Below are 13107 nucleotides of genomic sequence, written 5' to 3' on the forward strand. Positions count from 1 at the left end.
CTGTCTGGAATGTGTTTGACACGCTGGCATCTTCCTCTAAGGAGGTTTTTGTAGACTCCAAGTGGAAGAGGAAATACCTAAATTAATCCATTTGTATTGTCCAGAAGACTTCAAATCTCTGTATTTATCCRGCACAGGCCAAGARCATCAGCGGTTTGAATGCAGCTTTTTCATTATCTCAATGACATTAACATGKYTGGAAAAGTGCCTGTATCCAAATGGCTAGTSTCCTGAGAAGTCCAGATTTAGTTTCTTTCCCTATTTTATTATTGTGGTAAATTGGTGGGAGTGAAAAAAAAAAGCAAGATGGAGAGCAGCTGAACAATGGTATAACTTTCAAGCAGCCAGTTGTTCTTCATCACCATTCCTGCCATGGCAAAAAAACAGTGCATGGAGAATGTTACCATTATTGTACCAATATTAATATTTCTAGAAAGCTTAGCAAAGCATACTACCAGGTTAAGCAGCTCCTAAAATCTTGTYTCTGGGGCACCCTGTTGTTGATTCTGGAAAATGTATGAAAAAATATTTCACTAGTCTCCTTGACTAAAGGCCTACCCAGACAAACTAATGAAGTTTGACAAACACCCTATCCTGTTTTACTCCATCCTCTTCTGAAGTGTGCGTGTACACTCAGACATAGACATGACCTGAGAAATGCTTCTGATTCCTGTAATAAGCATGTGGTTGGTGTCACACTGACCACAACTCCTTGCAGGTGACCCCAGCCTCAGGCTTCTGGCCAGACATTTTCCACAGCTCTGCTGATTCTGGGAATGTCTAAACTTGGGCCACCCAGAATTCCTTCCTCTGCTCTGGAAAAAAAACAAACCCCCTATCTTTAAAAATTATAGGTAGTTTCTAATAACATTCTTGTCTGGCTGTTCACTCATTTAGAGTCAGCATGTGGTAATTCAGAGTTAAGAATCCATGGCATTTATATGTGGCTTTTGCTTTTCCAAAGGTAGCCAGCTAGATAGCAGGGGGCATGCTCTGCATGCCAGGCAAACACTCAACTAGGAAAGCAGATTGTTTACTGAGTGCAGGTTTCCTTTTGATTGACATCTCTCACCTTTAAGTGCTCATTTGGTCTGCCTGTTTCAGTTCTGTTTGCTCAAAGCAGAAASAATTTGATTTTTGTGCAGTTATGTGAGATGAGAACATATCTTCAGTTGGTGCTGAGGAGATAATCAATCACAAATGTTCAGGACATGAAAAAGCTAAGTGTCTGGTCACTGAAATGAAATAATAGGTCTTGACATGCAGAACACCCACAAATGGCCCATTTCCACCACCCTTGCTCATACCACACACTAATTTATTTTGGTTTATTCACCATTCTCCTAAAAAGGAGTGTCTTGTTCTATGCATGTTTTAAAAATGCAGTGATAAAATTAGATGACTACAGTAACTTCCCTGGCCAATAATATGTGTCTTGTAGTGTAGAAGCATCTAAAAACATGTCTAAGATYGTGCTGATCTCCCTGTTTTGTACTTCTAGCCTTCTACATTAAAAGGGGCAGGATGACCTTACTATTGTTTGGACAGGGAAAAACTACTTTTATTTCCTATCACAAGTGGCCCCCARACCATGCATCAGAACAAACCACTTTTTAGAGTCAGCATCTCAGCCCATTCCATCTTATAAAGCCCTCCTATCCCAATCATATATGTGTAACAGGAAAAGGATATTTTAACTTTGCAGGTCCTAGGCCGTTTTCACTGCATACAGGAGGTCAAATCCAAAATCTGAAGACCCACTGAATGCAAAAGCATAGGGCATCCCATGAAATGGCCATGGTAGCACACTGTGCTCCAGGATTGGTTTTCAACCAGCTTTGAGAAGAAGCCAGGTGTGTTRTTTCAGTCACTTCCTTGATTAAGCTGATGCAGTCAGTGACAGCATGAGTTCCTCTTCTGCAGTAAACTGCAGCTCATGCTGAGGACAGCTGCAGCTGAATCTGACTTCAGGCCAACAAAACCCTTATACTACATTCCAGTAAGTTTAGACACAATAGAGCCAGAGTGGTGAAACGAGGGTGAGATGTCTTTGTGACAAGTGGGATATGTCYGTATCAAGTTGTGAGATCCATTTCCAGATTGTGACCTGGGCTGAGACTGTCCTTTTATAATCTGACTTTCATTTTGAGATAGAAGAGCAGATTTGTATGAGAGCCTTGTCCTGAGCAGCAAAGCAATYGCAAAGAATAATTTTAATCTCCTTCTAACATTAGTTTTGTTACCCATCTTTCACTGCTCAATCAAATCCTGCTAAGGACGAGTGTGGCAAGTCTTAAACCAGTTGCAAGATGAACTTCTCTGGTGCTGAGTGTGTTTAAGGCTTTTCTTTTTGCTGGGAACAAGCRTGTGAGGAGTACAAACTAATCAACAGTGACAGTTTTCATACTAAAAAGGATGCACAGACCCAGAACTTAGGAAGTGAAAAACATCTGGTTTAACATCTCTTGTGGACACTATTCCACAGAGTAACACATTCACAGTTAAGCCAGAACTGGGCAGAACTGTCTGATAAACTTGTCAARAGCAGCCATGCATTTCTAAGCATGCTCCTTCTACTTTTTCATGATGAGTTTTCCATTCAATAATACATTTTAACTGCATTTTATGAACAAAATACTTCTCAATGCATACAGAGAATTTTTCCTATCGAAAAAGCTATAGAAAGAATGTATTTTCTGACTGCTTGTGTTAAAAACTGACAGCTGTCCAGGACTTCAAAGCCAAAATGCTAAAGAAAAAAAAAAAAAGCCTTATGTATAAAATATATCAGTAGGTCTGAATTTGGCACTATAGTGCCAAATAGAAGTGATTAATGCTTACCACACTTAAGGAGTCATTAAAATTATTTTGTGTCTGGATGGAGAGTGGCTTATGTGTGCCTGCCTTTATTATTCTAACATCTGTCTATCCCTGCAATTTCTCCTCACATAAATAACCTTTTCAGTTTTCTATTCAAGAGTCTGCAATAAATGGTACTTACTTGCTGGAGTGCTTGGATCTTTCTGAATTATTCTGTTTTGTGGGTTTGAAGATTTTTCTTGCTCTTGTTCATAATGACTTCCTTCTTTAKGAGGGTTTCACTGAAAGGGGGGAGCTCCCATTTATTGGAAGCTGTTCAGATAAATTGGCTCCCTTGCCATTTCCCCACCATGAAGGACTGGTGCTCTTACCCACTTCAGTGTTTGCTGTAGTGTCTCTCCAGACCCACGGTCACTCCATCACAGCTGTAGAGATCTGAGTCTTGTGGCTGCAGACTCTGGGTCTCAGCAGAGCAGCACCAGGAGTGTGGCAAAGTGCTTGAAAACTCTGGCAGCCCTGGCTGCARCCTGCTCCTGGAAGATTGGGGTTCCACAGTGCAAATGCCCTCAGACTCAGGGATTGTCATCCTGGTTTAAACWCCTAGGAGCCCAGGCATGTCCTTCTGGCTTGCAGTTGTGAATTTTGGAATYTCAGGATCTTTCTGCACAAGAAATACCACTTGACACTGCCGTAATAGCTGCTTTTTTGTTGTGGTCAAATAGGATGATTCACACTGAAACATTGAGGATAAAATTAAGTTTCTTATTTTTTGGCAGGTGACATGTCATACCTTGAACAGCAAGTGCCAGCTGAAAGTGAAGAGTAACACGTGCTATTGCTGTGATCTGTACAACTGTGAGAAGTAAGTACCTATGTGCATTCACTGAGAAATTCTTGGTTGGTTGTCCTTACTCATAACTAGTAGGGGCTGAAGAGGTATCACAAGGAGCTTGTGTGCTGAGAAATCCAGTTCCTCTGCAATTGAAGTCAACTGTTGCCCGCACAGAATAGATCAGGAGTTGTTCATCAGTGTCGGTATTATTTCAGTTTCTTTTTCTTTAAACATATCCATAAGCTTTTTGCTGTGTGATCAAAACTGATCACTCAGTGACATCCCTGTTCAAATATACYGTTGGTCTGGAAATGCAGATCCTTGCACATCCCAATGKCATRGAATCACAGAATGRTTTGGGCTGGAAGAGACCTTCAGGACCATCTAGTTCCAACTCCCCTGCCATGGGCAGGYACCCTTCCACTGGACCAGGCTGCTCAGARCCAAATCMAATCTAGCCTTGAACACTTCCACAAAYRGGKYATYCACAACTTCTCTGGGCAGCCTGTTCCAGTGTCTCACCACCCTCACAGTGAAGAATTTCTTCCTAATATCTARTCTAAATCTTCCCTCTAACCTAAATCTTCCCTCTTTTGGTTTAAAACCATTCCACCTTGTCCAATCACTGCTTGCCCTTGTATCATCGTACTATGCACTCTCATGCAATCTCTGCAACCCTCTACAGTTCACCCACAGTCACTTTTCCTTCTTTTTTCCCATGTTTTTCTCATCTTTCTTCCTTCCTACATCTATTTTATTTTGGTTTTGYTTCCTCTTCACATGCTAATAGCCCTGCATAACCCCAGTCCTGTGTAACCCTTGACCAGTGTGATGCCAGACAGGAACGTTTTAGGCATAGGGAAACAAGGCTGGAACAATCAAGTTTCTACACAAGGTTTCTGCATGAAAAAGTAGYAACAAGGAGAGGTCAGGCATATTCCCCCTTCAGATAGAGATCCTCAGTGCCATTTTTCCAAGACATCAAGTTTGTTTGGAACACCTGTGAGAGTATTCAATGATACAATTAAACACGAGTGTTCTGCTATTTTTCAACATTCCACAGTGGACAACAAGATCTTACAGCACTGGCATGGASCAGGATAGAGAAGCAGTCATGCTGCTCTGGAGACTTGGCAATTCCAGTTCASAGGATGGCTAGAGAGAAGCAGGAGGAGGCACAGTCCTACAAAGTGATTTGTTGTCAGTCATGGAATAGATTCATATGAAGGCAGAAATTAGGTTTCCTCAGCCTCATGGCAGCTGAAACTGTAGGTTTATTTAATCAGGGTTCATGKGTTTATCTAACTAGGGTTCATCATTCATGACAGGGTCCAAGGCAACCCAGCAATAGTGATTCTTCAGTGTCAAAACCATGACCCRAAGCWGTTGAWCGGTTATTTTGAGAAGTTGCTGTGSCTGTCTTGGTTCTTCCCAGAAATGTTGTGGGCTACTCTGCAGAGCWTTCCCTTCTATCTATTTTACCATCTCTACTGCTGCCCCATGCACTAGGTATGGAGGGACAGAAGGGTCAACACAAACTGCTGACTTCTGGTTTCCACCATAATCTGATGACAATGTCCTAAGGGTGGAAAAACAGGCTTGGCATTTAAAAAAATCTTTCCAACTCAAATAGCTGCCCTTGGAGCTCATTAGTGGGCTAGAATTAAGACAGGTCCTGGAAAGAGATGCAGGAATCTGTGGTTTCAAATTTTGCAGTAGGATATTCCTGGCTTTTGACAAGACAATGAGGAGTAACTTCAGCACACTTCTGATTTACAATAACCAGTGTGGTGTAGAAATATGAACAAAGATTTCTGGATAGTACAATCCAGAATGCAAAGACACATCTTTGTACTGTACAGTGTTGTATTACTTTGGAACAACAGACACCATAAACAAATAGAGCCAGCTGGCAATATCTCTCTTCTAGTGGTTAAATTAATGTTTGGGCAACTTGCCTCCCCCAGTTTCAGAGATGTCAAGAGAGATTTCTAGGTGAGCTGGGAAAAAAAGCAAAGCCAAGCACGCTTTATCTGGCAGCTAAATGACAAGGGCAGCATCCATACACCAAGACTATGCCTCTGTTTAGAGACACTGAACAAAAAATAAAGAAGAGTTCATGTGGTAACCATCACCAATCAGCCAAACTAGGGTGGGTATTAGTTGGACTATGTTTGATACTGGCCTTAGTAGAGCCGGTTTTCCAGCAGAGCTTTCTCCAGTTCTTCTGAGCAGGTTTTGGTGGGAACATGGATGTAGTACTTTGCCAAAGAGGAAAGCAAGCAGGGAGGAGTGAGCTCCTGTAGTGCTCTGTGTTATGTGCAGAACCGTTCCCACCGCAGTGAGGTTGTCTGCATTCTCTTTCAGTTCAGACCAATCCTCCAGCTACTATGAATTTCTCGGTGTGAGCAGCTGCCAGGAHGTGGTTCACCTGTACAGACTGCTGTGGTCCTCCACAGTCCTCAACATCATCGGCTTGTTTCTGGGGATCATCACAGCAGCCATTCTTGGGGCCTTTAAAGACATGGTAAGACTCACAGTCTTCTGCTTTTGTGAGGGCTTCTGTGCTTCTTGCCACTATCAAATGAATTAAAAACAAGGAAATATAAATGTAGAAATGAGATACTTTAAATGTGTTTCCTGGGTGTTGTGGGAGTGTGCGGTGTTGACCCCTCACAGAAGGCAAGGGTAACCAAGGTTCTTCACAGATCCCTTGGAGTGGATTAGAAAGAAACAACACTGAATGGTCATTGTTTGTAAATGAACAATGTAGGGTTTGTTATAGAACAATTTGGTTGCAAAGGAAAACAGGTAAGGAAGCGTTTTGGTGGTTATTATCTATAGTATTATCTATAGTTATTATCTATAGAAAGCATTRCAAAACAAAAGTGCAACAACATCACACAAGAAAAGGGGGAAAAGAGAGTGAGAGAAAGGACAAGAGTGTGATGATCTCACCATTCATAGGTGACAAAACTTGGTTGTTGYGCGGTCTTGGTCAAAGTGGTGGTTGCTGACCACATCCATCTGGTGGCAGAGGAAATCCTGAAGAAGTGGTGGAGAGAAATCCGGGGAACCAAACATCTGTTGGGTTTATATTCATTCTAGTTCAGATGGGAACCGAGGTGGGGAGTTCAATGTAATAACATGAATTATGGGAGTCCTGGGGACCTTCTACAACAACGCAGCTGCCCATCCCACCCATCCCAGCAGCTGAGACAGTTATGCCCCATTATGTCCCGTGACCAGATATGAACACACAAATGACCCCAATTCCCCAGTACTCCCTGGGACGAGGAGGATGAGCTCACCAAGTCAGTGATTTGTGCAAGGAAGGACAACTTAGCATGACAAGGGGCAAAATCCTCTCCACAGGATCTGGCTCCTATCTCATTCACTGTCCATTATTCATCCTGTGCCTTATCAGATCMGAGGTTTAGCCACTACACACCCAAAAGTTCACCTTGTCCATCTCAATCAAGCACCCTGGGGCGTCTCTCAACAAATARGGGAATGTTTTGTGTCATTAATCCCTTAACAGTTCAGCCTCTCTCATGGATTTATACCTTTAGATAAAGCTGTTGCCAGATGCTCACAGCTATGTGGGTCAAGCCTGGTCAACTACATGAATGGAAGAAAAAAAGGGTGACAGTGTGAACAAATGCTAGCATTTCACTAAGTGGCATGTTTTTTCCCTTTGAATTCATCACTGAGCATGTGGGCTAGCACAGAGTTTCTAGTTTGTACCCAACATGTAAAAGTCAAGTCCTAGGTGTGATTGTTTAGCCTTGTGTCGTTCTCTTCCCCAAGAATGGGGATGAATTTCGAAGTACCAGTCAAGGTTTTATTAAAACAGTTGTGTGCTTGGGACACTTTAACACTCTCTTTTGTTTCACTGAGGAATGCCACCTTCTACCTGCTCCCACGTTGTGCTGATGTACACCACAGCATTCAGAAGAGACCGTGTGGTGGGAAAGATTCTCCAATAAAGTGCCTTGATTTTCTGACACGTTAAAGGGTGATGTGGCTGTTCCTGGGATTATCAGTCAGTGGTCATGTTTGCCAAAGTGATGCCTAAAGATCAAGCGGGAGGCTCGTGATTTACTGGGCTCCCAGGAGAGTGGTAGAACTAAATGGGCAAGGCGTGGAGATGGAGGTGAAATGCAGGAACCAAAGGGAGGTGTGACAGCAGCACGGGTGTTCTTGGATCCATGATGTGTCTGGTGATTATTGCAGAGGACAAACTAGAAAGATGGGTAAAATTAAAAAGRGAGATACAGCAGGGAAGAGAAAGCAAGAGAGATAGCTGAGATGTACATCAGGACAGGAGGGGGAGCAGACTGGCAGGAAGGGATTGATCAGAACTGGCACCCAGGGAGTCAAGGACCCAGTCAGACTGGAGGCCATCCAGACCCAGCTTTGACCACCCAGAATTCCTTAGCAAGCACACCCAGGATGTCTGCAACATGTTTTGGATGCTCAAAACATGCTTAAAATAGAGCAGGGACATATAAATAATTTGAAATTCACCTTTGTTAAGAGTTGCAAAATTCCCTGGAAATATTCTTCTGTGTAGTTTAAGCCAAACAAGCACGCTGAGCTATTTCATGTAAAAAACGTGCAGCTGAGCTATCCTTTGGGTGAGGAGACTCATGATTGATAATTGATAACAATTATTAGTTAGGGGACTAATTGATAACTAATTGCAGCCAGCTGCCCAAGGGGAGTAGAAGCAGTTTTCCCACCTTGATTCGTCCCCTCTCTGTGAGAGGAGCAGAAGGGGAGCAGAAACATCCACAGTGGGAAACGAGGGGAAGAGCAGCTTATATGGGATTGTGAAGGCAGCCATCACCTACAGTGAGTCTCTGGGAGAGCACTGCASCTTAGTGCCCCTGAATGTTTTCTCCTGCCTGGCAGATGGGTGCAAGGGCAGCTGTGGGAAGGGTGCAGAGCCAGCCTGAGTCCACCTAACCTGTCTTGCTCAAACTTAAGCTTACATGAGATTTTGGTTGAGGCTTTGATGCAGCTCYGTGCTTTGGAGACCATCACTGTAAGCCAAGGAGATGTTCCTGGGACAATGCAGTCTCCATGATGTGACACATTCCCTTGCTGGGAGGTCTGAGTCCTCTGACTGGGTTGGCATAAAACCATGGAAGGAAATCWCAGCAGCAGTGGATGTGCAGCTTTACCCCCAGTTTAGCTGGACTGAGTCTGTCAAGGCTCCAGATAAAACCTGATCTGAATAAGCTGTTCAATGTCTGCTGACAGTGTGAGCAGAAAAAGGGTGTCATAGTTCAAGGGAAAGATGAGTTCATGTCAACCTCCTCAGCTGTGCTTATGAAAGCCTTACTAAAGCAGCAATCCAAAATGCACCCCTTGCTCCTGCCTGTGCTTTTTCAGGGTTCTTTTGAGTTAGTACCAGAGCTGATTTGCTAATCTGCTGCTCCCTTTCCTTACAGAAGGAGTAACTCTGGGGGGAAGTCAGGGGCCAAGAAAACATCAAGCGGAAGAGGGAAAGAAAGGGGCATGGGACTGAAATAAAAAGAGCAAAAAACACCATTAAAATATGTGGGAGAGCTATTTGCTGTAGGATGTCACCTTCTCACATAAATGCYCACTGGCATTTTACAGGGAGAGCTGCAAAACCCCTTGAAATGCCTCACAGCATTGCTTTGGGATTGACTTCCAGAAAGCACAGGACCAAACAAAAAACGTCATGTTTATCTCTGGGGAATGCTGGCAGCCCAAACATGTTACAAAGGGGAGAGTTTGCAAAACAGTGCCCTTGCCTTTAAACCCATCATATTTCCTGGACAGAAAAAAAAGTGTTGTTTTGGTTGTTGAGGGTTTTCTTTCTTGTGACAAATTCCCTGCMGACCCTGGCACGCTCCCTGTGGTTTTGCTGCCTGCCTGAGGGCTGTGCTGGCTCAATGGGAAATATTTCATCCTTTCCTGACCCCCAGGGTGGCCGCTGTGTCACCCTTGGGGCTGCCCTCTGTGATCTGCAGGTGCTGGGGGAGCTGCAGTCATTGCAACAGGAACCTTCCTTCTACAGCATGTCTGGATATAGGACATGGAGGCAGTCACCTTTGACAAAAAGCAGATTAAGATATTCCATAAAGAGATGTGCCTGTATCAACAAAATGATAACACGCTGTGATTATTTCTTACAGAAGTTGCAGGCAAAGAACTATGTGGAGAACTTCACTTGCTGGTGCTGAGTTAATCTAGAAACTCCCTTCCCTRTCCCAGTATCCATYKGATCACTTCTGGATGTTTTTCTGAYACRCYTTGCCAARGAATCTGCSTGCCCTGAGTTTAGAGCTGCATTAATCTGAACTACTAATAGTCCTGATGAGAGGATTGTGGGAGGAGGGGGCTGCCTTTTAAAATTTTCTTGAATTAATCTCCTTTTGCAGTCCTTAAGGGAATCTGAGCAGATTCAATATCATTGTTTTATCTCCTCACCCTGCTTTGAAAAAGAAAGCAAAATTAACCCCTGATTACTGAGCCACTTGCCATGCATTTATGTCTTAGCACTTGTACAACTAAAGGTGCAGTCTGACATGAAAAGTAGCTGGAGCTGGAGTTTAGAAATAAATGCTCTGGCAGGTTTGTGTGAGGCCAGTGAACTGACACTGGCAGCACTCCCTGGCTGGTTCATAGCTCCTTATCTCTTTGCCTTGGGTGTTGGTGCAGTTTAGAATGTCTCAAATCCCCCCTGTCTTTTGGGTGAGTAATTTAGCATCAAGTATTTACTGGAACATTTGATAAAAGCATCCAACCAGCTTCAGCACCTGCAAATTGTTGCTGCTCCTGGGCTGAGACCAGATAGACTGATCATAAGATGCTTTGATTAGTAGATTTGGCCTGGATGACTCCCCAAATCTGTCTTCTAGGACTGTTGTGATGTTCGGTAACCTCATGTGGTACATCAGTAACCTAGATGTTTTCCATGTACAAACACAATTAATATACTTCTTTCTCAAACACTGTCTGCAAGGGATGAAGTGGTTTATATCTCTTACTGATAAGTTTGAAAGGATATATAAAAAAAAAAAAACAAACAAAAAAAAGGGGGGGAAAAGAAATCCTGGCTGCTGCTTTCAACATTTGTCTGGCAACCACCGTATTTTATTATTTCAGTGAAAAGAAAATTCCATGCTCTCATGTGGAGGAATCTGCTAACAAAAACAAAGGAAATAAAAGAAACCACTGGATTAATCTCATGAAAATATTTCACAAAGCTCTGTTTCTCTGCTSTCCTTCAGAAATTGTTATGTAGCCCAGGGGTTTAGGGTTTAACACAAACCTTCTTTCACCTATAGCTTTTGTTCTTTTTTTTTCCGACCATGTTGTTTTAGGTGGTTTAATATGAGCTACTTCTTCCTGCTAGCTTCATTTTGTATTGTAACTAAGGGACATGCCAATAAAGCCATGGGACAGTGGGACAAGGATTTTTTGCAGTAGGAATGGGACAATGCAGCCATGGGACAAGGATTTTTTGCAGTAGGAATGAGGTAAACACATGGAGAGTGATGCTGGAGAACCAGCAGCAAACTCAATTTCCCAGCAGAGAGGGAATTACGAAAGAGGAGCAACTGGTCTGGAGAAGGACATCTAGGTAAATCTGGGTAGGAAAGAAGAGASAAAAGACTTGAGGGCATCAGGTAGTTGCTATTGGAAGGAGCCTGCAGCAAATGGTGAAGAACTGGGTGTTTGATGCTGGAATGAGTAAGAAGAGGCAGCCAAAGCTGTATGCTGTGCTCTTTAGGSTGTCTGGGATCTGGAGTCCTGCCAGTGCTTCTGTAACTGTTGCTAGGGAAGCACCAGCAGTCTTTTTCCAAGGAAAGAASATTAAAATAGCTGTGTATTTTTACTTAGAAAATTCATTCCGGATACGCCCTCCTCTCATTCTGTCTGCTCCTTGGTTTTTGTACTACTGGAATTGTGTTGGAAAACAGAAAGTTATTGAAGTGTCTCATTGCCTGTGTTGGGAGAAGTTCCAGCTGCAGCCCCCTCTACACTGTGCTGATATATTTGTTATTTTCTGTGCTCAACAGGTGCCTCTGTCCCAAATCGCTTTCAGTGCTGCACCTCCTCCTCAGATCCTGTACAATCCAGCYCAGCAGATCCTGACATACGCTGGGTTCTGCCCTTCTCCAGCAACGATTTCTACATATCCATCCTACCCGCTGCCTCTCCAGGTACCGTACAGAACAACACCCACTTTACACCACCAGAAAAGCAAAACCTGCTACTCAGTACAAACTCTGCAGAGGTAGTCTTAGCTGCACCCCAGCTCTCAGCTTTGTCCCTGGGATGACTAAGTCTGTGCCTGATTTTCCAGTCTGCTCTCAGACCTCAACTTTCTCTGGTTGTCCTTTGGACTCTTACCTGCTGATGAGGAATCCCAGTGTGGGATTCGGGGAGTGYACACGTAGTTATGAAGGTGAACACAGCCCCCACATTGGCAAGATAAAGCAGTGATTTTCCCTTTGGGGAAGCCGCAGGAAGCATCGAATAACACACAGAGTGTGACAGAAAAAATCACACAACTTAGCCCACCTTACCCTTAATATGRAGATAAGTATATTAGAGCTCATCAGATGGAAAGGAGAGGGARTAAGAGGCCTGTGAAACTGATTGATGTGGAAGGAATTGTGGATGGACATTAATGAAAATTTTTGTTCACCCAAAGTTTCTGTTGCCTGAGTAAAGCTATTAAGTGGTAAGAAAAGCCAGAAATTGGAAGGGGTTTTATACACGAGCAAAGGTTCAAATGTCACCAGATGCTGTGGAGGAGTATAAATGAGGGGTTAGGGATTCAAGTGTCACTGCAGCCCAGCAAGTCCCCAAATGGCTGCCAGYCACAAGAACCAACAGGGGCTCATCAGAAGATGGAGCCTGATTTCATTTGGCTTCCTACAAGCATCTGCCATGGGCCWCCMCTGGTACACCACAGGTACAGAGCASCTCTGGCAGGTRGTGGAGGTTGGTGAGCCTTACCAGAGCACAGAGCTGGCCTAAAAGAAGGAGGGAAAGCTGCCAGAGGTGCAGCTTCCACCCCGGGGTAGGGGATACGTCATGAGCTGTCAGAGCTGCTTCTCCTCCTACAGAAAACTGAGATGCAAGTCAGGCTCCAAGCCTGTGTTGTGTCCAGTCAGAGCTGGCCTGGAAAATGCAAAAAATGATGCTAATGATAGAGTTTCCTTATTTTTTTCACCTCCAGAGTGAGGTGATGAATGAAGGGTGAGCTGATAAATGAGTGTATGAGGCCCCGTGGCAAATGTAGAGCTTTTAGATCTATCCAAACACAGTAAGACTGTTTTGTTCCATCTGATGGCTTGTTATATTTTGGCTGGGTAGTGTTAGATCAGTGGTTACCACAAGTTTTGCAATACTTCTCAGCTGGAAACACTGTACATTTAACATGAACTAACAGTGGACCAGCT

The 13107-nt window shown here is 43.6% G+C and overlaps 1 protein-coding gene across 1 annotated transcript in view; it reads left to right on the forward strand.

The window, feature by feature from the left end:
- Positions 1 to 13107, forward strand: part of TMEM255B (transmembrane protein 255B) — a 62050-nt gene that overhangs the window by 45699 nt on the left and 3244 nt on the right. Inside the window, exons 6-8 of the mRNA XM_057363673.1 lie at positions 3597 to 3682; positions 6020 to 6179; positions 11716 to 11859. Coding sequence (XP_057219656.1) covers positions 3597 to 3682; positions 6020 to 6179; positions 11716 to 11859 — 390 coding nt within the window. The remainder of the gene's footprint in view (positions 1 to 3596; positions 3683 to 6019; positions 6180 to 11715; positions 11860 to 13107) is intronic.

Source organism: Malurus melanocephalus, unplaced genomic scaffold (assembly GCF_030028575.1).
Source record: "Malurus melanocephalus ecotype Western Australia unplaced genomic scaffold, MMel_1.1 scaffold_1, whole genome shotgun sequence".
Taxonomy (NCBI): Eukaryota; Metazoa; Chordata; class Aves; order Passeriformes; family Maluridae; genus Malurus; species Malurus melanocephalus.